General features: G+C 55.6%; 1 protein-coding gene across 3 annotated transcripts in view; it reads right to left on the bottom strand.

Annotated features, from left to right (window-relative positions):
- Adgrb1 (adhesion G protein-coupled receptor B1) overlaps window positions 1-3,402 on the bottom strand; it is a 57,425-nt gene extending 54,023 nt beyond the window's left edge. For all 3 annotated transcript variants that reach the window (XM_038342795.1, XM_042055688.1, XM_042055689.1), the window contains exon 1: window positions 2,619-3,402. In XM_038342795.1, the coding sequence (XP_038198723.1) occupies window positions 2,619-3,402 (784 nt within the window). The remainder of the gene's footprint in view (window positions 1-2,618) is intronic.
- Between the last annotated feature and the right edge of the window lie 21,316 nt (window positions 3,403-24,718).

Below are 24,718 nucleotides of genomic sequence, written 5' to 3'. Positions count from 1 at the left end.
AAATACATACACAAGAGTGCATACACATATGCAAAAAATTGCAAACACAATAATCAGTATGCCCAATAGGTTTCCATGTGTCATACATGTCCACATTTGAGTTCATGTGTGCAAAACACTCCACACATGTATACATACACGGGTGCATCTACCGTATACATATGCATACATGTTCATGTGTGTATACAAACTTGTACCTGTACACACACGTGTATAATACAAACATGTACACTCATGCACATACACCTCTTGCTTGCCTCTGAGTACCACTAGCCGACATTGTTGGAATCCATACTCATAGCCCAAACTGCACAAGCTCAACTTGCATACACCCCTGGCTGTCTGCCTCTACTCCTAGGCCCCAGGAGTGTGCTGAGCTATAAACAAGGACACTGATTCTTCATCATTGGCGGCTCCATCCCACTTCTTATCCTCACAGAGACAGAAGAAGGCATTCTCAGGCCTCCAGAGAGGAGAGCTGAGGGGCTGGCCTAGCAACACAGGTGGGCCAGAGTCAGTCCCAAGGCTCCAAAGTGGGGTTCCAAGGCCACTGCTTCAGTCTGGGTCTGTCCTCTTTCACCAGGCTGTGCTCACATACTCCATGACCTATGTCACAAGCATCTCAGCGTCCAGTCCTACCCTGACCCCAGAATCACCCTCAAGCTGCATCTTGCAGTCTTGCTCCCTTTGTCCCACATGGATGTCCTCATTCCTGACAGGATCCTGGAAGCCACACTTGCTCCTCCTTCCTCCACACCGGCACCCTTTCATCCACAGTCCATCTGCAGTATTAAAGGCCCTCCTCTTCCCTCCCCCTTCCCATTGCACCCTGACCAGACCGACATCAGCCACCTCCCTCTCCTGGCTCCTATGAGGAGCCCAGACACATCACTCCTTGCCACTAAGCCCCAAAGTCCTCCTGTTCTCAAGGTCATACAAACACTCCACAGAGAGGCCTGGCCACTCCACAACAAGGCCCTCACATAGTAGGTCCTCAGGAAATGGAGATAAATGCAGGTCGATACTTCCTCCAGCATCACAGCACACAAGCACCTCCTTTGGTGCCCCCAGCATCTATCACACCAGTCCCAAAGGTCTTAGCTGCTGGCAGCTGTGCCAAGGTGCTTGGAGCAGCTTTCAGAAGCTCCCTGGCATAGTAGCTGCCCTAATATACCACAGAGGACAGGCTCCTGCCCAAAGGGGATGATTGTGGCCCCAGCCAGAGACAGATAGAACCAAGGTGATGGTGCAACCCCGGGAAGCGTTTTGCAGCTGACTTAACCAAGGCCCAGGGCAGTTAAATGATGGGGCGTGGTAGAGCAGGGTACGTGGCCAGTTCCGCTTGTGACAGCTGGCCCTGTCCTCCCACCCAGTTCCTCCAGTGAGAACTCCATTCTTCCAGGGTTCCCCTTGAGCCCACTCCCATTCCGGCCACACAATGAAACCTGCCCTTGTCAAGGTCACAATGACCTCCAGCTTACTCAGCAGGAAGGTTGGTCCTCCTCCCCCCCTTCCCACAACAACGATGTGTGCAGGATGCCTTCTGCGGACCCTGGAGAGGTCAGCTCAGCCTCAGTTTCACACAGGTCCTGACCCAAGGCTTGCCACAGGGTTTTGACCAGAATGTGCTCAGGGTTGGAAAATTCCTTTGCAGCCTGCATGACCTCATGGTCTCAGAAATACTCCAAGGGCATCACCACCCCACTCTGGCCCTCCTGGCATCAAGTCCTCTCAGTTAGGCCTTGCCTTGACCCTGCACACCAGGTGGGGAACAGTCTTGACTTCTCATACCTCAAAGTCCCCTTGCGGGTCTCCAGCTCAAAGCTTGGAGGCTCCTACCTCCCTTTCTCTCAGGTAACAGCAGGCAGGGCCCACCCTACCTCAGTAGTGGGCAGGACACTCACAAAGACACCATAGCTCCATGACTACCTGTCAACCACACCTATCCCCATCAGGCCGGGTCCTGTCATTCTTCCCCAAGGGCCCCTGTCCTCAGGTCTCCAGCCCTTGGGCCCTCTCTAGCTTTGAATTAGAATAGTGGCTCCTTCAGCAATGGCTTCTGGATGTCCTTGACACCCTGGTTCTGCCTGAGATGGTTATATACTGTTGGGTTCGGGATGTCATCCGCCTTCCTGTAGCCACAAGACCAGGATGGCACTTTTGCCCCTGCTTTTATTACCACACCTCAGCGGCAGCTGCCTTGGACATGCTACACTGAACCCCAAAACCTTACCTCCTGGAAACAGCCCTATGAATACTGTCTATAGTGCTCCCATGTTCTACTCTGGGAGAGCAACGACCTCCACTTCAGTCCCCGGGCACTAGCTCCCACAGCCTTGGGATGGTTGGAAATGTTGAGGCTAAGTAGTGTCCTCCTGCAGTGGGAGGATTTAAACTGAGGGAGTAACTAGTTACTGATCATTTCTTCCTTCCTTCATTCACATGCTTCCTACCCTGGGAACAGGGAGTTGTCAGTGAACTTGAACTCTATGCGTGGTCTCTCAACCCAGATGACAAAGGTAATGCTGTCTAGACTCTGGCCTTGGGGACCACACTTTCCCCCATGCCCTCACTCCCTCTGCTGCCACACTGTACAGAGTCCCCTTTCCACCACTCACCTGCTGAGCCGTGCCCACCCCGATCCTGGGTCAGGCTGGTGAGGCAGTTCTCAGGGCCACCTGCTACGCCGTCCCTCAAGCAGACATCCCCACGGGGGACCAAAGGGCTGGAAGCAGGGTCTCCAGCATCTCCACCCAGGCAGGCACAGGGAGTCTGCATGATGCCACAGGGGTGCGAGCTGCGGCTGCCAGCTAGACAGGCATCCAGCCAGCGGCACAGCATCTGACAGGCAGCATGGCTGGGGTTGCGATTGCCTACGACCAGGTACTCCACAGAGAAGTCGTCACCAGAGTTTGGGAACCCTCCCCGGGGACCAAGGTCACCATCTTGGGGTGGCTGTTGGCGTTGCATTTGTAGAAACTGCTTGCTGGCCTGCAGGAAGGCAAGGGGTGCAGAAGGATCGCAGAGTCGCAGAACTTCGTCAAAGCTCTCCACACCCAGGTAGGTCCGCGTGGACTCCAAAAAGGAGTCGAACTGGTAGGTACGGACGCGGCCAGGACCGCTGCAGGGTGCAGGTGCCTTGGCCACCTTCATGTAGAGCGTGTAGCGACGAGGGTCCGGGTTGCGAAGGGTCCAAGAGCAGCGTGAGGCGTTGGCTGGGAACACAGCAGCTGCCGAGAAGTAGCCGAAGAACTTGCCCTGCACCAGCGTGGTGCACTGCTCCGCCCCAGGCCCTATGTCTGCCCCAGAGGCAGCACGTGCCCGGCGCCCCAGCAGCAGTAGTAGCAGCAGGAGTGGAGCAAGGATCCAGATGGGGCCCGGGGCGGCAGCCTGGCCCCTCATCCTAGCTCGCGGGGCCGCTGGGGTTCCGCGGGCTGGGCAGGCAAGTGCAGGCCAGGCCTTGACATGCCAGGGTCCGGCAGCAAACAGGGCCGTCCAGAGCAGTGGGCCGGAGGCAGGGTCTGGGTGAAGGCAAGGTGGGGACAGGGCAGGGTCTCAGGAGACAGTGAGAGCAGCGATGACTCCTAAAGTCCAGGCTCCTGGTGTTTGCCTGTGGCCTCCAATGGCAGCTGGAAGAAAAATCAGAAGGGATAGTGTGAGCCTCTGGGGGCGTGGGCTCAGAACTTGAAGAAGCAGGAGCTCAGTAAGTCTAGCGAGGCATGAGGCTTTGGGCGGTATATGGCCCTGGTGTCCTCCCAGACACTTGCTCTGTCCACCTACTCCTGGGTCTCCACCAGTGGTCCAACTCAGGGGACACTGTACCTCGTCCTCTCGCTTCCTGAGGAAAGACATGCCATGCTCCTCAGGCCTCTGCCATGCCTGGTTTATCATGGCCCCAGGAGGAGAAGCCTGGCTCCCTCAGACCCTCTCTCGACCTCCACTCCCTTCTCAGGGGTCTTCCTCCTTCCTGAGAATCTGACAATTGGGCAGGCAGGAGGGAAGAGAAAAGAGGTCACCATGGCATCTCCAGGGCTCCCCAAAGACTCCATGCCTTTCCATAACAGGAGGTACAAGGCAGTCCTGGAGATGAAGGGCTTCATACACAGTGCTGCTATGACAGCATCCACAGCCTGCTTCCCATCCATGGCAGTCCCTGCACCGTGTGCACGCCAGGCTGGAAATGCCATGCTGGGAATGTCCTTCCTCCCTCTACTACCTGCCTCATTGGCTCTCCCCTTACCCGCAGCTCTGAATGGCCACACAGTCACCCCACAATTCATGATGAGGAAGCTGAGGCATAGAGAATATGGGGCTTCCTCAAGGTCACAGGGATTGAGTAATAGACTACAACCCAAACCCCGGACTGATGATGAGCAAGTGCCTCTGGTGCAGGAGCGGCACCACTGGGCGATTCCCTGTGCACTCCTGAGGGCAAAGACTGGAAAGCTAGTCTGGGCTCAGCATGTTTGCTGTGTGCCACCCAGCCCAGAACTGCTCTGCTAAAGATATCAGTTTCCCCATTGTCCCTCCACCGCTGAGCCAGTAGGGGAAGAAGGGAGGTTATAGCCAAGCCCCTCCTTCCTTGCCCTCTCAGCCTCTGGGAGCAGACTCATTGGCTCTGCTGACCCTGCATATGTAGCAGCCTGGCCCCACCCCAGGGACTCTCTACGCAGCCTGGGCCCAAACTGACCAGCGATTCAAGGTCAGTCACAGCTCTGCATCTCATCCTGGCGTCCTTCCTGGACTGCCTCCTGTACAGGCAGCAGCCTCCAGGCCCAGCCCCAGCCTGGGTGGAGGTTCTGAGCTGATGGAAGCCGGGATGGCTGAAGCTGGGCACTCCTTACAAAGTCTCTGTTTATGCATCTGTAGAATGGGCAGGACCCCAACTGCTCCCAGAAGGAGGGTCAAAGCACACGCATTCCAGCCTCATCGTGGTCTTTAAAAAGTCCAAACCTGCTCTGCTAACTTCTAACCCTGGTGCCTCCAGGTACCCTGGAAAGCACTTCCCAGGTCTCCTACCTCTACCAGCTCCAAGGTAAACATCCTTAGGGATGACCTTTGCTATGGCCTCCCACTGCCTCCCTGACCATCCTCCCCATTACAGAATCAGAGAAGCTATAGCCAGGGTCTCAGTAGGCCCCTCATTCTGTTGTTCCTGATACCAGTCCCTCAGTAGAGCCCACCCCGGGGGCAAACTCTCTCCCATGAAAAGCAGGGATCAGCACCAGGTCCAGGGTAATGTTGGTTAAGTAAGATCTGGAGGAAACGCTCACCCAAGCCTGGGTCAGTCACCCAGGCTGTCACTACACAAACCCAGGCCAGCCGACCTCACTCTGCCCAGCCCAAGTGGCACTTGGGAAACCTAGGTCATCTCGGGAGCCACAACTCACAGCTGTGATCACCCCCTAAACCACTGCCTTTTACCAAGGGACCACTGGCTCCTTGGGCCCTCTCCCCAAAACACTGGTTCTGAAGCCCCACTTCCGGATCTGAGGACAAATACAAGCACCCCCAGGCCTCTAGCATCCGTTTGGAAACCTAGCCAGGCAGTGTGGCATTATCAGTAGTGTGTCCCTAGAAACATATGGACTGTGGCACTGGCCTCCAAGGGTCAGTTTGGTGACAAACACAGGCAAACTCATCCCAGTTCTTGGAAGGAGCACACATGGTACACACGGCCCTATACCTGCACTCTGTCATTGCGGTCAATAGCCTAAGGACTCTTGTTTTGGATCCACTTCACAAATGGCCAAGGTCCACAGAAGATCCCTACCTTGCCCTCACTTGCCACCATCCCAGGAACCCAGGGCACTAGTTGGGTGCAGGCCTGCCCAGTGTCCCTGCTGGCCAGACTCTTGTCACTGGTCAACTCCTACAGAATGGCCAACTATTCCTTGAGTATTGGACGTGGACATAGGTTCCAAATGTTTATCCCAGCGGCAAAAGGTAGCCAGGGAGGCCAGTGGCAGTATAGCCACAGAGCTGTCCCTTAAAGGAGCCCATCAGACAGGCAGGTGTTCACTTGTGGGCTGGGGGCCGGGGGCAAAAGAGGCCAAGGAGGAAGCAGGAAGAAGGGCCTAGAGCCAGAGCCAACTAATAGGGGACCGAGAGGGAACATTTCTGGACTGGTTATTAAGAACGTAGGAGGTTCCAATGAGAGGCAGAAGAAGGGGCAGATGAGAGCACTGTCCAGTGTCAGACCACATACTCCTGGAAATCCCCAAGGTCTTCAACAAACACCGCCTATGGACTTCTTAAACAGGTTCTTAAATCTCCTGTAGAGGGACACAGGGACACCAAGGGAGGAAGGTGGTAAGGCTCAGGTCTCTTCCAGATAGTCTGGCATTCTTTAGACCCGCAGTTCTCAACTTTCCTAATGCTGTGACCCTTTAACACAGCTCATGTTGTGACTCCCACAACCATAAGATTATTTTGCGACTACTTCATAACTGTAATTTGGCTCCTGTTATGAATCGTAATGTAAATATAGTATATGCAGGACTCACCCCCCCCCCCATGGTGGGTTGCAACCCACGGGTTGAGAGCCTTGGACTTGACCTTTACCTCATCTCTGCTTGGGAAAAAGCACACATGGCCCAGAGGCATCACAACCAACATAAGAGAGAGTCATAGCAGGGCCTGGCTGTCCTCTGTCACAGGAGGGTCTAGGAAGAAGCCTGGGTGCCAACACACTGGCCCCCTGCCTACACTGGAGTCTGCCTCCAGTGGCCCTTCAGCAGGGGCCTGCAGCCCCCTGCCTGGCTCCTCCCACAAGGTCCCTCTTCTCCTTCTCAGCCCCAACAAACCCAAGTGGATTGCTGGGAGTTGTGGTTCAAGACTCATCTAATCTTCATGAGAGGCATCTGTGATGTCAGGGAACACTATAGCAAGGAGAGAGGAAGGAGACCCTTATCAGTGGGGACAGAAGGCCACAGGCAATGGCTGGTGGGCAAGCAGGGGTGTCTGGTGGCCATCACTGAGATGGGGAGGTGGAGGAGTCATGTGTTCCTTGTGTGACTGCACTCACACGTGTCTGTGTAATCCCTGTCTACACACATACATGTGTTTATACGAGCACAGAAAAGGTGTATTTATATAATGTGCTGGACAGCCCAGCCTCAGAGGTACACCCACTCTGCTGTCCAGAGGAAGATGAGCCAGTCAGGCTGGGAAAGATGGACTCACCTAGGTAGCAAGTTTCAGAAAACCATGAAGGCCAGGAGCTCGGGGAGGATGACAGCTGAGTCAGATGCTCTCCCACAGGAAGTGGCCCTGCAGCCACTGTAGCGTGCACAGAGATCCTCTGCTCTACCTATCCTGTGTCGCTCTCTTCTGCTACAGTCCATACATTGCTCCTTGAGAGGGTGCCTGGGCTCCTCAGGCCTGGACCGGGCACTCTGAGTTCCATACTTCCCAAGGCCATGCTCTGTCCTTCCCTAGTGAATGCCTGGCACACCTTGCAGGTGCCTGCCAGCCTCATCCCCCAGAGATGGTCCAAGCATCCATCAGGAGCCAGGAAGTCAGCCTGACCTGTCATGGGCAGCCCACAGAATTTTAGAGCCTACAAGCTTCAAGATCAGCTAGAGATGTTTCATGCTTCCCTCCCAAGTGTTGATGGAGCCTCAGAACAAATGTTCTCTACCTAATACAAGGCTGTCACTGGCCCTCTCTCCAGAAAACGGAGTGACTATCTTGCATCTGCCCCTGCCAAACCACAGGCTCCCTCTCTGATAGAGTCCCCATCTCCAGGTCTGAGTAACACTGAGAAGTATATATACCCTCCTACCCACTCTGGTTCTCAAAGACTGTCAAATTTGTACCAAATCCTCCACAGGCTCTTTTCTCCTAACACCCTTCTCAAGGCCCGCGTGTTTACTTCCTAGTGTCTAGATAGTAGGTTCTGCAGAGAAAGCTGGCTCACCTCGATATGACACAGCATCTTCTAGAGCCCCCAGAGAAGTCTCAGAGGGGAGGAAGTAGTAGCAAGGTGTCAGTGGGGAGGTCCCATTGATGGAATTAATGATGCCTTATCAAGTGGGGCGAAGAGCAGCAATCAGGAGAAAGGGGAACCCATGACTTGGCCCCTTGAGTGCCACCTGCAGGCAAGAATAAGCATGGCCCCTCATGACCATTCAAGTCTTTGGAGCACTGGGGGCGGAGTTAACTGATCCAAGCCATACCCGAAGACCAGATTCCCACCTAGATCCAGTCCAACCTAGTGTAAATTCCAGTATAAACTCAATCAAAACACACGCACGCACACACTCGCACACACACGCACGCACACACACACACACACACACACTCACAGCAATCAGGCCCAGTAACTTGGTCTCTACATCATGCTTCAGGGGTATAGATAGGATGCTGTCAGAGACCCTTCTCCAGCCTCTGTGTGTCCATCTTTTCTCAAGGCCCTGCCCTAGTCCCAGATCAACAGATCAACCAGGGGCCTGCGCCTTGTGTCCCCTCCCCACCCCAGGCTGCCAATGGCATCCTAGACACCAGCTACAAAAGCCACTCTGTAGTCCTGCGGCCTCTAAACAGTGCCCTCCTGTGTACTAGACGAGGCTGCAATGGGGGAGGGGCAGGCACCCTGGGCACTGAGGACTGTCCAGGAGACGGGGGAGTTGGGGGGAGTCCTCCTTGCTCATGGTGTTCCCTATATCCCCACTCCCATGGGCCTCCCAGACCTCAATCATCAGTTGCAGAGGTGGCCTCGCCACCTGGCCCTGGCAGGACCTCTAATGTGGAGTCAAGGCAACCTGTGTGAAGTCCTCAGGACTCAGGGTCAGAGAGGGCCAAGCATCTGTGAAACCCTCCCCCTTCCCGGAGGTACAAACATAAAGAGGGCATATCTGTATGACTTGCTCCCCAGCCACGGTCTCAGGCCCATTTGCCTGGTGCAGTCTGGGCCAGCAAGGCCTCTTGAAGCTCCACCCGCAGCAAAGAAGTGGGGTGGCCCATGCATCAGTCCCACAAGGGATATGGGACAGAAGACCCTGAAACAGAGGCAGGAGTCACCCAATTCATCAGCCCCAGTAAGCCACTCCTCTTCATGACACAGGAGTAATTCAGGGGATGTGGTTAGAAACCAGGCTGAACTGCCAGCAGGAAAGATCAGACAGAACATGGGGCCACTCTGACAGTGTTTGGAGGGGCTCTGCCCGGGGCCAGCCCTTCTCCAGGCCAGTGCACAATCCACCTTGACTTGGATTATCTAGAGAGAGCAAATACAACAGTCACCTCCACGATGGGGAAAATGAATAGCCCTAGGTCCCTTGGGAAGGAAGAGACTGTGTCCCCACTGTTCGCTGCACCCCTTCTTGTCCAGTACTCATCACCTCAACCTGCCTGGCACTGAAAGCACTCCATATGCCAAACTCCCTTGGCCTGTGCCCATACCATGCCTCAGTCCTGCTGCTCAGGCCCAAGAAATCCAGGGCAGGTCTGAGGCCATGACAGACAAGTAGGGCTCCGGATGGCAGAGCTCAGGTGCTAGGTAGGAGAAAGAGGGGACAATGGTCTTGAGCCAGGACCTTTGGTAAATTTCCTAAGTGGCCACTCCTCTCCAGATGCACCAGGAGTCACTTTTGTTGTTGTTGTTGTTATCTATGCTGTCCCTTTTTCCCCATCATTTCTTTTGAAAGCCAGCTGTATTTTTGATACATTTTTTTTTTATTTTACTGAGTGATACATCACCTTCTTAAGCTAGTGCTCAGAGGGGAATGTAAGAGAAGGCTATATCCTGCCGGGCGGTGGTGGCGCACGCCTTTAGTCCCAGCACTCGGGAGGCAGAGGCAGGCGGATCTCTGTGAGTTCGAGACCAGCCTGGTCTACAAGAGCTAGTTCCAGGACAGGCTCCAAAGCCACAGAGAAACCCTGTCTCGAAAAACCAAAAAAAAAAAAAAAAAAAAAAAGAGAAGGCTATATCCTGGAGAGCAGGCCCCACCCACCCCAGCCACCTCCAAGGGCAACTAGCAGCAGCTTTCTTGGAAGGACAAGGCAGAGGAAGAGAAGAAATGTTCTCTAGACGGGCAGCTAATCACCGAGGAACGAAGATGTGTGTGCCTGGCGTGTGTACATTAGTACGCGTGTGCAGGTAGGGCATGAGCCACACAGCATATGGGTGTGCCTACGTATACAAAGATGTGTGTCTGTATGTATGTATGGACAGTGAGGGCTTGCTCCCTGAGTGATAAATCTGTGAGCCTGCTCATGTGAGAGTATTGTGTATGTGGTGTGCATATGGCTTTGTGAGTGTCCAGTGTGGTACGCACATGGCATTGTGTGTAAGCTCAAGTGGGCAAACACAGTTTGCTGAACAGTACATATGAGTGGCCAAGTGTGTGGGAGCACAGGTGTGCACAAGGCCGTGGCATGTAGGGGCAAATTGTGACCATGGTGGTCAGTGTGCTATGGTCATAGAAGGATGCTGCCAAGCCATCAGCATGGTGACCTGGGCTGCATGACAGTTGGTAGCAGGAGCATGTGGAAGACAGGCAGGGCACAGACTCGGGGAGCTGTATCCCCAGTACTGAAGTCATATTCTTTCCAACTCAGATTCTGAAACCTTAAATGAGCTCCAAGAGGCCCAGGCCACCAAGCCTGGTCTTCTACCTTCACTTTGGGCACCTTGTAAGCCCATGTTCTGCCAATCTCACTTTGACCGACCCCTCGTCATCCGCCCATGACAGGATAGTGGCTGGTCTAAAGTCACAGTGCCAACAAGCCTGGTGAGGTTCCCATTATGTGACTTTTGGCCTACTATGGGTACAGGGGTATGGAAAAGTCGGAGCATGGATGTCAGTGGGTAGGCCTGGGATTTGCAGCTCTTCCATCATTATCCCCACATTCAAGCTTGTCAAGGTCAGCCATGAGGGTCCAGGCTGCCCTCACACAGCCTGAGGAATCCCAAGGGCCATACCTTGGAACCCTTCCTCTAACTTTCTGTCACGCCCATGCCTTTCAGTTCAATGCCCCAGCTGAAAGTCAATCCCCCACAGTGGTTGGCAGCCAGGTCCGACATGCACGAGGGCTTTGCCCTCATTTGCCTGGGCTGTTCTTAAGGTCTAACCCTGCCTCTAAGTTCCCTAGACCTGGCCTGGCTGAGTCAGAATGTCACTTGTCCCTGGAAAGGACCAATGGGTTCGGAAAATCAGCAGCTGCAGGTTGACAGCAGCCTCAGGCCCTATAGTAGCAAGGCTGAGGGGTTCCCCATCACTCTTGACCTAGCACGGACCCATTGATCTCCTGGGAGTGAGAAGTTAGATGGTTGGCAAGTTGGGAACCGAGGGATTGAAGGGCGATGGTGTGGGACAGTGGTGGGCACTTGTGTGAGACATGAAATGGTAGGGGCGCTGCATGAGGTGAGATAAAGAACTCCAGAGACCGATATGATGCCATCTGATAATGACCAGAGGTGAGGATGGAGGGGAGAGGACAAGGGGGTGAGTGTGTGTATGAGTTGTGTAATGCTAGCAGTCAGTCTATCTGACAGAGAATGCAGGAAGCCAGAGGCATGCTCTTCCCCAGCCTGGATATTCTGGGAAAGAGTAACATGGATCTTCCCAATCATCAGTGTATCTCTGGAACCTCGTAGCAATTCCCCCTTACACACAGACACATGTGAAGTAAGTTCCATTTGTTGTGTTGCTTATGCCAACATGAGTCCCAGTGATCCCACAGTGGGCACATGGTTTGGGCAGTGATGTGTGAACCCCTCCCTGCACCCCGCCACATGCCTCTTTGTGGAATATTTGTGTCTGTTGCACACTGGCACGTGGACTACTTTGGGTCACATCAGCCTAGGCACTCTCCTGTGTGACAAATTTACCTATACCTCCTGTTCCAGGGCAACCAGGAGTGTTCCAGGGCAACCCCATAAAACAGCATGCATTTTGTCTCTTGATTGGTGCCCCTGAGACCCAATGTCCAAAGGCATAGCCACCATTTCTTTGGCATGTTTATCAACCCAAGTGACCAAACCTGTCTATGGATGGCCCTCTGATGCCTCCTAGCTTCCAGCATACAGGGCAAAGCCCTTAGGGTTCTTGGGTTCTGTCCTTCGCTTTCCCCTCAGTTTCTGTCTAGTCCTCACACCTGCACTCTTACTCCCAGGGTTGTCTCAAATCTTTCTGATCTTATCTTTGCCTTTCTCCTGTTCTGAGGCTTTTGAGTTTGGGCACTCCTAGGACTCCCTTAGGGGAGCTATGCCTCTGGGTTATCTCAGGCCCTAGGAGTTTGTCAGGCCCCTGTCCTATATTCCCACTAAGCCAGGCACTTGTGTTGTGTATGTTGAGGGGGAGCTGGTTTTGCTCTCACCTATACTTCCAGCATCTTTGTACGATAGGCACCCTGGTGTTTGGTGTGCAGCATTTCCTCTGTGTGTTTGTGGGCGATGCACAAGGCCCCAGAGGCCCAGGCTTTACCCAGAATTCACAGTTTAAGCCTTGGTGCAGCTGTACCCCAAGTGGCACAAGGGCCATAAGGGTGGACATTCAGGTATAGTGGGGTTCACAGAACCCTTCACGTCCAGACTTGCTTGGAGAGGAAGGATGCTAGAGCCCCTTTCATGTAGAGGGAGTACATGCACACACGTGGAAAGCTGCATGCAAGCATACATAGCATGCAACCTGCAGACTGTCCCACAGGCACGTGCATCCGTTGGCACATATGTACACGTGCCCACAAACACATAGTCACGCCTGTGAACTGCACACACAGGCCAGGCGAGTTTGGGAGAGGGTGATGCAGGCTCAGTCTGAAACACCAGATGCGTCATTGGCTCTGGCTGCGGGAGCCAAGGGACAAGAGAGGGCGGCTGGGGGTTGCCCAAGATGGGGCCTGGAGCTTGGGTCCGCGGCGGAGGAGACGGAAGGGGCGGGCAGGGCCGGCGCGGCGCGGCGCGGCGCAGCGCAGCGCGGGCGCCCTCTCTTGGTCGTTCTCGACAGTGCGCCAGGCCCTCCCGCTCTCCACCACCGCAGCCCGGCGCCGGTCGCCTGGGCCTGGAGCCCGCGGCATCCCCTGGGGACTGACTCCGCGTCCCCAGACCCGCTCTGGGGTGGCAGAACTGGGCCAGGCGGGCAGCCAGGAGACCAGGACTCCATAGGTGGCTTCCCAGACCCCTGCCGCTCGCCGGGCCCTGCTTGGGGCCCGCTGCTCCCTGGCCTAACCGCTGTGTCCGCAGGCGCAGAGCCGCCTCGGAATCCGGCTGGTCTGGACGCTGCAGACCCAGCACACTGCAGACCCGGAACGTCGGATCTATGGATGGGTGCGAGGGGTCGGGGCGTTCCAAGAAAATAATGCGCGTTCCCATTTCGCGGTCTCAGCTACCGAGGCCCAAGAGCCTCTGAGCAAAAGAAGGGTCTTGGAGGGCTCTGCAACTTGGCGGCGGCCCCTCCGCGGCTCAAGGTTCATAGGAGTGCGGTATGAAGCCGAAGGCGACGAAATCGCCTCCTCTCCGCCCCCGCTCGGGATCGAGGCGGGGACAAGCGTCCTTCTCTCGGTACCGAGGCAGCAAACTCCCTGCTCGCTCTCCCAGCGCGTCGCGCGTCTGCGCGTCTCCCTGGCGCATCCCTTGGCCTTGGGGCTCTGCCCCGGCCTTCCGGGCTCCGGAGCTACCCCGCCGGTCTCCAGTCCCCAGATCGAGGCGCAACAAGTCTGAAGGCAGTGCTGAACAGCTGCGAGCAAGGGGAGAGGGAGGGTGCAGGGCCCCGCGCCGGGCACTCGGCGCTCCGGGATCCCCGAACTCGCGCTATGTCCACCTCTCGGGACCGGGAGGTGGCGGCGGGCTCGTCGGACTGACTCGGCGGCTACCCACTCCCCCTTCCAAGGCCCCAAATCTGCGCGCTCGGGGACGCGCCTAGGAGCTACTGCCCCCTCCTTTGCCTGCTTGACCTTGCTTGGGTACTCAAAGCCAGACCCTACAGCACCCCGGCGGCATCCGAGCGCAGAGTTTTGAGGCCACCCGTGATCTGGAAAGGAACAGCTACCTTCTCGACCTCCCTTGCTGCTGCGACTGCTGGAAGGGTCTCAGAGAAATGGAAGGCTTGAAGGTTCCGGGAGATGTTACATTTGCTTTCTCGGATCCCAAATGCGGGATGCCGCCTCTCAGATAATGAAAACGACCCCAGCCTTTCTCCCCACGCCTCCGCCTGCTGTTTGTGCCCCTGCAGTAGCTCTCACGAGGAGGGGCGTGTGTTTGTAGCTACAGAGCAGGGCACAGAGGGTCTCCTTGGGTCCCCAGAGTAGGGGAGACACGCAGACCTCCCAACCCCCTCCCCAACACGTATTCCAAGTGGCTCCTCTGGGGCGGGAGTGCGCGCCCCGTGCCCACCCACGCGCCTTCATGCCTTTCAACTCCCTCGGAGTTGCCGCTAAGGAATCTGCACCCCAGACCCAGGGGAGAGGAACATGATGGGGACTTCGGGGAGGGAAGGGGCGCTGAAGGAGTGTATTGAGGTTGGTCTAGTCCTAGCCCGGTCCGCGCGCTCCGAGAAACTTGGAAACCCAAAATAAAAGTGGAAAGGGTAAGGGTGCCCAACAGGCCCGAGAGGGTGCCAGGCTGGTGCAGCTCTCTGGGTTGCCTGGGAGTGACCAAGCAGGAGCCACCGAGGCCAGGCGGAGGGACCGGAGCATAGCCTCGGACCAGCCCTCGAGCCACCTCTCTTCGCAGCGATTATCCGCTACGCCGCCCCTCTCCCGAGGTCTGGGATGCTTTCTACCCAGCTTAAGCTGTACAGGACCAGGGGAAAGGGCTCCCGGCAGGATCCACAGCCCTCGGCCTCTCAGGAGGGGGCGGGGGCCGTGCTCATTCCTCGAGGCAGCGGCACGCAGCTCCGAAAGAGCGCAGCGGCAGCGGAGGCTGGTGGCCTCTGCCCACTGGAGAAACGCAACCGGGAGTGCTCGGAGCCCAGCCCCGCTGCTTCGGTTGGTGAGGGCAGCGGGCCGACCTAAAGTTCAAGACAGCCTATCTGCTTCGCCTATCCAACCGAACAGAAAAGAACACCGGGAGGGAACGAGCTGGGGCGTTTGCGTGTGTCAGTTGTGATGGTGGGGGCACGAGGATAGCCCTTTTTAATTTGGAGATAGGCCTCCGGGGGTCTCCTCTCAGCCATTGTTGGGGCTGTAGGTGAGAACTGTGAGGGGGAGTCTGGGGGCTTCTCTGCCTGCCTCCAGCGCTGTGCGTGGGGTGGGGGAGATGCAGCGGGGCCCTATAATAATGTAACGGGCTTGGGCAAGACCAGGGAATGGGGGACACATCGGGTTTTCTCTCGCGAGCCTCCTTGGGCCAACATAGGGAGCCAGGCGGGGCTCCCTTAGACCCCTGTCAGCTTCTGTGTGTCGGGGCGCCACGGGAACGCCTTCCCCAGCGAGCCCCGGGTCTATGCTGGTGTTAGAGCAGGGGGTCTTTTCCCTTTCTCGGCCCAGCCTGCCAGATTAGCCCGGCTCTGCCTGGTGAGAATGAGGGGGAGGTGAGGAGCACCAAGAAGCCTCTCCCACGTCCAGGGCGCCCCCTCCTCAGCCCGCCCAATGCGGGCGCGCAGGGACCTGCCAGATTCCGTTGCCGCCGCTGGAGGAGGAAGGGGGCTGGGGGGGGGGCTTATTCAAACTCCCAAGCTCCAAGCCCAAACCTGGGTGCTGAGAAGCCCCAAACGGCGAAGTTGGGAAGTCCGGAAGGCCACCCCTCCCCCGACCACCTCCCAGCGCAAGACGCCCCCTCTCGCCGCGCCCCCACCCCCGCCGAAGCCTTCCTTACCTTCCCCAGCAGTAGAGGCCCCGCGGGCTAGGACTTGATCCAGCGACTTGCAAAGCCCCCGGAGCGCACCGCGTCGCCAGCGGCCGAGCAGCGCGCCCGACCCGAGGCTACTGTCGCTGCCGCCCCCGACCCGCTCCGGGCCCCGCCGAGACGTTCCCAAGAGCGCACCCGCGGGCGCTCGCAGGCTCCTCCCCACCCCCTGCCTGGCGGAGCCCCCCGGGCTCCGGGAGGGTCTGGATGCCCGGGCTGCAGGCTATGCGGGGCGCGCGGGCCCGGAGCCGGGTTAGGACGCGGCGCGGACGCCTGTGCCGTTGGCTCGCCCGCTCCGCTCCGTCTGCCGGAGCCACCGCCAACGCCGCGCCTGCCGCCGCCGCCGCCGCCTGCGCCCGCCGCTCCCTCTCCGGCCGCGCCGCCGCTCCGGTCCTCTCGCCTGCCCGGCTCTTCTCGCCTTTTTTCCCCTTCCGGGGGGGGGGGGGAGGGCGAACGGAGTCGGGGGCGGGGCGGCGCGGGCAGAAGGAGGAGGAGGCCGAGGACGCGGGGAAGGAGGAGGAGAGAGGCAAGCTGCTCCCCCGCCCGGCTGCCGGCGCTCCCCAATCTCTCGCTCTCTGAAACTGGATCCCGAATCGGGAGCCAGAGACTGCATTACGGATTACATCAGGCTTTATAGAGCTTCCAGATCACACATTAGAGGGGGAGCGCGAGCGGGGGGCGGTTTGGGGGAGGGGAACGGGATCGCGGAGAAGGGGTGCGACGCACAGGCGCGCACCTAGGACAGCCGGCTCCTTCCCCACGCAGCAGGAAAGCCAAGAGTTGGGACTGTGCTTTCTTTCAGCAGGGGAGTGACTGCATCCATCTGGGTGACAGGTGATGGTCCAACAAACGGATGGATGGAGAAGAGGAGTTAGGGGCTGTGCACAGACCTATAGGTGTGTGGGTGGAGGCAGGTGAGTGTAAGTAGAGGCTGGTGGGAGGGTGGATGAATGGACAGGTAATGGTTAGGGTCAGGGTCGGTGGAATAGTGGAGGTGGGTGAGGGTGAGTAGGAAAAGTGGATTTGGTTGGTCGCACTAGGGGGAGGCTTACATAGATGGGTGGGTCATGCAGATGGGAAGGATGATGCATGCATAGGTGGATGAGTGGGTGGGTGGGTTGGATGAGTGATGGGCAAAGAGATGGAGTCAGAGGCAGGGACTGGGGCCCTTCCAAGAACAGGGGTGGGGCGCTGAACTGCTTCAGTTAGGTCTAATGGGTCTAGACTTCCCTAGGAGAGGACCTCCTGTCCTGTGATGCTAAGGAGAGGGGAGCTAGCCAGGAGAGAGCCAAAAGGAGGTGGGTTTCAAATTGACCCTGCATGCCAGTTTCCATTTATGGGTGGAGATGGACCTCTTCAGCTGCCATGTCTTCCTCTGTTAGGTGCCCAAAGGGGTCCCTCTAGCAGACATGTTCAACCTACAGCCCACCAGCTCCATGCATCCCAGGATAGCAATGAGTGTGACCCTACACATTTACAGACTACAATGTCACATTCCAGTCAAAAGACTGTTGAAGCTGGGCAGTGGTGGCACACGCCTTTAATCCCAGAACTCAGAGGCAGAGACGGGTGGATCTCTCTGTGAGTTCAAGGCCACACTGATCTACAAGAGCTAGTCCCAGGACGGACTCCAAGGCTACTGAGAAACCCTGTCTCGAAAAACAAAACACACACACACACACACACACACACACACACACACAAAACACCCCAAAACAAAGAAGGTTGTCAAAAGTTTGAACACCGCTGAGTCTAAACTGACAGCAAGAGTCCCAGAGCCCTGATCTCAGGGAAGTTGCCCTGTGTCCACCTCTACCAGGATGCTTCTACATGGAGCCCCTTGCTCCTACTTCACAATCCTGAACCAAAAGTACAGGATCCACTACTTTTCACACTCTCCGTCTGAGCAGATCACTGGTACCATTGCTACTCAATAACATGTCTGGTCCAGCTGTTTGGACCTCTCCCCTAGGGCCACTGCCAACAACAACACAAAATCGCAGCCCCTGGGTGTCAGCACTCACACTGCTGTCCCGTAGCCGCCACCAAACCCTCTGATCAGTGTCCTCCATCAATGTCATAGTCACCATTCTTGCTACGCCACTGTGTGCGTGTGGGAGGGGGGCACCTCAAGCCAGTTAGGTTCCCAAGCACACTTCATGTGTCACTCTGTACACACCAGTTACTCCTGCAAGGCCTCAACTTGTAAGGTGTCCTGAGAGACTGATAGCAAGGCCATATCAAAGTCTAGCAGGTCCTTTCAGTCCATCCTGTTCATCAGGACCATATCCACCTAGCCTCCTTGGGAAAGGGCTTTCTTCCCAAGGCGTTTGAAATCACAAAAAGGAGGTGCTGTCCCTGGTGTCCTCTGACAGCCCTCATCTGTTCCTGCCTCTTAACTTTCCAGTCTCTGTAGGTTAGTCCTGCTTTGGTCTTCTCGCTGCAGTAGCAGCCTGTGGCCACCAGGGGGCCTCTGATATCAGGCCAAGAGGAGGCTAAGCAGCAAAGAGGCTGTGAGACAGTATCTAAGCGCTTTCTACACTTGTTTTTTGCTGATGGGGGAAGGCAGCAGAACTCCCCGGCAGGGATTTTGCATCTGCCCTGGAGGCTCCTCGGGCAAGGCTGAGACTCCCTTGAACTGTGCCATCAGGGTAAAGTGGTCTTTCCTCCCAAACTGGGGCTTTGGGGTGGGGCGCGTTGGGGGATACCTTCCTTCCCTGGGAACCCATTCTTGCCCCACTGACCTGCTGCTTTCAGCAATTCCCCCTCAGCCAAGCTTCCGATCCAGAATCCAGATGGTGCAAGGTAAGACCTCAGCTGGGCACCCCTACATCTCTGCACACGAGAGGAATGTCAGAGGCAGAGAATGCCACCCTGAAGCATCCGTGAACCAACCCCAGCTGCAGCCTCAGTGGTCCTCCATCCCCCTGTCACCCCCTTCCCTCTCCCCCCAACATAGGAGACTTTAAATAATTCCTCCAGCAAAACTGCTTCAGGATCCTACAACTCTATTCCAGGGGATTTGCCACCAGTTTACAACCAGTAGTTATTCCCCCAATACCTATACTAGCCTAGACCCACCAGGTACTGGTCCATGCCCAAATCTATTTTCTTTTAAGGGTGAGGCCATTGCTGAAAAGCCCCGAATGCTTAGAACTGATGGTCTCCTACCAAGCAATCCCCATGTAGCTGGACCCCAACCAGGAGTCTCCTTATACAGCCGGAGAGAATGAGACTCTTGGTACTTCTAAGCAACAGTCGTGGCAGGAAACTGACTCTGAACCAGTTAGACTCAACCATGACATTACACTCACTGACCCAAAACTCTCCTCACAGCCTGAACTCTGACCCTGGTCACACATCAAACCCTTGCCCTAGTCACAGACTTGAGTCCTGAGCAGGGTAAGGGCTGCATAGAGCCCTTATTCTGTTCATAAGCTGAACCATGACCCTAGTCAGCCTGAGTAGTGATCCTGCAACATACAGAGTGTTGATGCCATTATGCACCTAACAATGATAATGCCTTTCCTGTCAGGTCACAAGATGCTGTCATTCAACAACTCAGCAGGTGTAACCCCTACCCTCTGCCAGCTCTGTCCCCCCACCCCCATACCCTGTCCTCCCCGCACAAACACTGAGCTCAGCCTTAAAACCTCCATAATGTGAAAACATCAGAGGGACCGATGCTAAGAGCAGGTTTTCCTAGCTCCCTCATCAACAAGGTCCTGAACTCTGAGATTCTCCTTCCAGGAAGCCTCTCTGGCCTCCTCGTGTGCCCCAGGCATTTGACAGGCACCTTTGTCTCCGCCCAGCCCCCAGTCAACTTAGATTCTTCAACCTTCTTGGTCCCTCTGCCCAAAGGCCTCAGATTATGCCTGGGCCCAGAGAAGGATGGTAACAGACCCTCCAGAAAAGACTCTGAACCCTGAGGCCAGCCAGGGCTAATGGCAGCTAAGACACCCCAAGGGCCTGCAAGAGCAATTGTCTAACTTCTCTGTTTCTGTGATGCACCTTAGAACTCTTTCTTCATCTTTGCTACCACCAGCCCAGGGCAGAGGCAGACTGGGGCCGCAGGAATGCTTGCTGGGGCCATCCCTACTCAGGTAAAAACAATTCCTAGGAGGTGGTCACCTTGCAACCACCATCTCAGGGTTTGGGCAGTAAGTGCGGAGGCAGGAGTCTGGCCTTTGTGGCCCAATCATCCCAGCTCCACTGCCTCACTCCCAGGTTCCCCACCTCAGATCCCAGGGTGACAAACGGCAAAGAAGACCCGTTCTTTGGGTCGCAGCATCAAGGGAAGCGTCTGCCTCTAGATGGACATGGTCCCACTGTGACGGTGACAGCTCCTAGTGTCCACTCTGTCTGGCATGCCCCACGTGCCACAGAGGCTACAAGCTGGAAATGTCGCCGGTGGCCTGAGGATAGAAATTCATTCTCCTGACTTTCAGTTCATTTAAATTTAAACAGCCATGTGTGTCACATCGCTGGTGCCTGCTGGACTAGTGTTCCCGCTGGGACTGACCCTATCGGACCCCCTTCTCACAGGGCTGCAGGGCAGAGACCTGGCATTTATCGTATCTCTATCCTATCTCCATCCTATGGCTTCAGGTGGCTGCGCAGGAGCAGCTCCTAGGTCTTTTCCCTCTTGCATCAGGACCACCAGACAAGGATATGACTTCTTAATGAGTCTCACAGTCAGCTGGGCTGCATCCTGGCTCCTCTGTTTTTCCAGTCCTATGAGTTCAGGAAAGTTTCTCACTTTCTCTGCACTTGATTGGCTCCATCTGCAAACAAGGATAGTAGTGATGCATGCCTCCCTGTGTGATCTTTGACAGAACCAACTGAGCACATGGGTTCTCTGGCCCAAGCATGTGAGTCCAGGAGAGGGGCTGCTCCAGATAGCTGCAGGTCTCTGATTAGTGTACAAAGCCCTCCTGTCTGTCTGATTCAGACAGGTCCTCTGAGCAGCACATATAACTGCAGCAAATGGCCTTAGTCTACTCTCTCTTCCAGCCTAACCCAGACTCCCTGCCTCCTCTCACCTCCAGACCTTGGAACTGTGACTCCCCTCCTGATTAATGCCCAGCCCCATAGACCACCCCCTTGGTAGACTAGGTCAGCTGTCTGAACATCCCGGGGAAAAAAAGGAAGCGGGCAAAGAATTCCCCTGGGCTCCAGCATTTATTTATTTATTTATTTATTTATTTATTTATGTTTGGGGGCCCCTGGCCCTCAGGAGCTTACCCTACATGGCCCAACTGCTGTACTTTACCCTTGCATGAATAACACCCTCATGGCTCTTACCTCCTTTATGAAAGACTTAAGAGAAGCTAGGGCTACCTGCCCCAAGTCCTGGGACAACTTCCTGACCTTGTGGATAGAGGATTCAGGGCTCCTACAGAGTACCAGGCCTGGAAAGATTCAGGCAGGATATGTGCTTCCAAGGGTGCCTTGGCTGGGGCACTCAATGCCCAGAAGGTTGTGTTTGGACTTCTAGGGAGCATGGCTAATCCTGACCAGGGCTTCACCCAGTCCACGTCTGTTCACTGGTCCACTGCCCTTGTCAAGCTGAATAGTTGACATATTTTTGCACATTGGGAAAAAGTCAGGGAGGGGAAGGTCCTGGGTGGGACCAACAAATGGGTTCTTATTGGCCAGGACTCTGGCAGGGAGGAAGACAAAGGAGGAGAAATTGCATGGACACTTGTTGGAGGGATGGGGGCAGTGCTTTGAGTTATTTCTCCCTTAGCCACTGGCAGGCTCTATGAGGCCAACTGCCTTTTCAACAGGCCCTACTCAGACTAGGGATCCCCAGGGCATAGATCCTCTCCAAGGGGTCAGGGCTACCAGGTGTAGCTGTGCCCTCCCTGGAGGGGCTCAGTATGTGTATAACCCGAGTGACCCCTGTCCACGCTTCAGGACCTGCTCCACCTGCCCCAGGAGCTCAAGCTATTTCCAGCCAGTCCCTGTCACAGCTCTCAGAGTGCAAACCAGGTGTGATCAGCGGGTTTTCCCAACACCCCTCAGGGCCCAGGCACATTGAATGCAGGTCAGGGAGAGGCAAGGTGGCACCAGCCAAGCTGTGGGGGTGGCAAACGCTTAGGCCTCCTGGAGTGTGCGGGGGAGGGGTGCCTGGGGCCATAAAGGTCCCTGCAAATGATGAGGCCTAGACATATGTTCTGGAGGGTTCCTTAGCAACTTCAGTAGTCTGTCTGTCTTGTTTTTCACTTCCTTCTGTCCTCACATAGCTAGGAGAGGTGGGGGGGAAGGTCCCCCTTCCAGCGTGGGTAGAACTGCAGTCAGGGAAGGGGTAGGACGACTGCCCAAGGTCACACAGCCAGGGTCTAGGAGAGACTCCAGAGCTTGCACTCTGAGTCATGTATTTGTCCTTTGAAGGAGGTCTTCAAGACTACTGGGGCAGAATGGAAAGGAGGAGAAATGTTCTAGGGAGAGCATGAGGCACTTCAGAGAGCTGTTCCCAGTCTAAGCAGCAGCCACTCAGAACATTGACCCTCTTCCTAGAAATAAGCTTTGTGTGTGTGTGTGTGTGTGTGTGTGTGTGTGTGTGTGTGACTAAGGACGGAACCCTGGGCTTTGTGCATGCTGCACGGGTACTCTACGACTGAGCCACGTCTCCAGGTTCCTAGAGTAAGTTCTGACCTTGTGACCGTCTGAGTCTGGGCACTGGTCACATACTTATCCCTGGTTATTTACCGATCCCTGTCCATAGACCAAACTCTACTTCATGTTCATTAACTGAGCCTTGACTCTTGAATGCATGCTGATCCACACTCTTCTACTAATCCCTAACTTCTCGTTACTAATTAAGATGGTGCAGAGTATGTACTGATCCCAGATCTCTGGGTGTAGTCACCCTTGATTTCTAAATCGTGGCACCTGTTTAGAATTATTGAGCTCCAAATCTAGGTTATTCATTGGTCCAGGAACCCTTGTCCTCACTGCTGTCACAGTCTGAAGATAGGCACCCACTGTGGTCATACAGCCTATCATTTTTTGGGCCTGGCATCTTGCCCACACTAGGCAACCTTTCACCCTGGTTCCTAAAGCTGAGACTGTGGGCTTCAAGGCCTCTACAAACAGTTGCCCTAGCTGCCCCTTCAGGCCCCACATCTGGGCTTGGTGAGCCCCCAGGAATATGGAATGCCAAGCCAGCTCTTGTTGGAGGGAGTTTAGGCATTTAATAAACAGCACAGTGAAAAATCAATACAGGCAGGAAGAGAGATCTGGGAGCCAACAGTAGCAGGTTGGAGGTGGGCCTGGCTGATTCTGTGTGCTCACTTGCTCAGCCTTGGCATTGCATGGGTTGCCCATGTGTGCACCGTCCGTCAGCCTCCCGTGGGCACAGGCCTCCTTTCACCCACATTGGCACAGTGACCAAGGTTGTCACAGAAGACTGTCCACACCACTGGGGAAGCCACATTGTTTCCCACACTCTAGGCTGAGCCCTAGCCCTACAGTTCACGAAATGATTGTGCTGTCTTCAGCTGTCCTAGATGGGAGCTGGTCTAGGCATCCTAGATCATAACACAGCTGCCTGGGTGGCAGCTAAACAGACAGACAGAGGTGGGCACAATCTCCACCCTAGGGGTTTTCAAAGAGAGGGCTTAAGCATGAGGCCTGGGTATGTGACAATTGTCAGGGTAGGGCTCCAGAGTCATCTGCCAGAGGAAGGGTGTAGTGCATCTACATCCATCTGCAGTGCCTGGGTCAGAGAAGTGCCCTTGACCTCAGCACTCACAGGAAGTCCTTTTCTTCAGCGGACCTGTGGTTATCCGTTCCCATCTACCCTCCTCCTGCTGGCCTAGGTTGAGGCAGCCTGGGTCCTTCATGTACTAATGATCCTGACACTGAGACCCCGTCATATATAGATAGCACCCACATAGGGTCTCTCATTTGTTTCTGTTAGAGATAGGAAAATTAAGAGTAGGTTGTGATAGGGAAATTGAGGGTATGTTGGGGGATTAGCTTTAAGTACTGGGTTGAACCATGAACCTCTGCCTGCCCTACACATTCTTTTTTCTCCTCCCCGCATTTACCAGGGAGACCTCTCCTCGAATTGGCCTTAAAGTAGTGTGTGTGACCATACCTGCAGGGACACCCATTAGAGGTCTGGCACAACCGGGACACCTCCCTGCAAAGGCATGGCTTGGGTGAGTCCCCTGAGGGCCAGAGCCCAACCCACAGACTCATACCCTTTCCCTTGCTGGCAACCCTCTGTCCTCTTACATTTAGTAGATGTAGGGTGTGTGTGTGAGGGGGGCTAAGACTCAAAGAACTGACTTTTCTAAGTGAAACGCAAAGAACCAGGGGACCCTAGTGCCTCCCTGTGGGGTCTCTCCATCCCCAGACCTCTTCTCTTCCACAGCATTGCACTTTTGTCTGGGTAGTTGTGTGGTGGTAGCATCTGACCTTTCCATCACCACCTCTAGGGCTGAAAAGGGAGTTGGAGGATGAGCCAGACTCAGAGTCAGAGCCAGAACCAGAGGAGCGTAGAGCCTGGAAGGACAGGCCGGGGTGGAGAGGTGTTGGGCTGAACGTCACATGCGAGGCCCCCAAGGACATGACCTTACCTCAGGATGAGGTAGTGAGATGAGTTTTCACTGAAGCAGAGAAACAGGGCAGGCTCTGGAAGGGCGGCGAGCAGATGCTGAACTGGGGTGTCTGCAAGCTGAGCCCCACGAAAGACCAGCAGGAGGGAGACGTGTATAAACAAGACTCTTCCCTACAGCCCACCAGTTGTCTTGACGCCCTCACCCTGGACTTTCAGAACTGTGAGGCCATGAGGTTCTGTGGTTTGAGTCTCTACAGTACGGGTATGAGATCCCAGTGATTGACATGGGGCTTCTACCTAACAATCTCATTGGCCGGAAGTGGACACATGACCACAGGTGGCCCATCTCCTGAGAG

Source organism: Arvicola amphibius, chromosome 9, assembly GCF_903992535.2.
Source record: "Arvicola amphibius chromosome 9, mArvAmp1.2, whole genome shotgun sequence".
Lineage (NCBI taxonomy): Eukaryota > Metazoa > Chordata > Mammalia > Rodentia > Cricetidae > Arvicola > Arvicola amphibius.
This window is presented reverse-complemented; position numbering and strand designations above follow the sequence as displayed.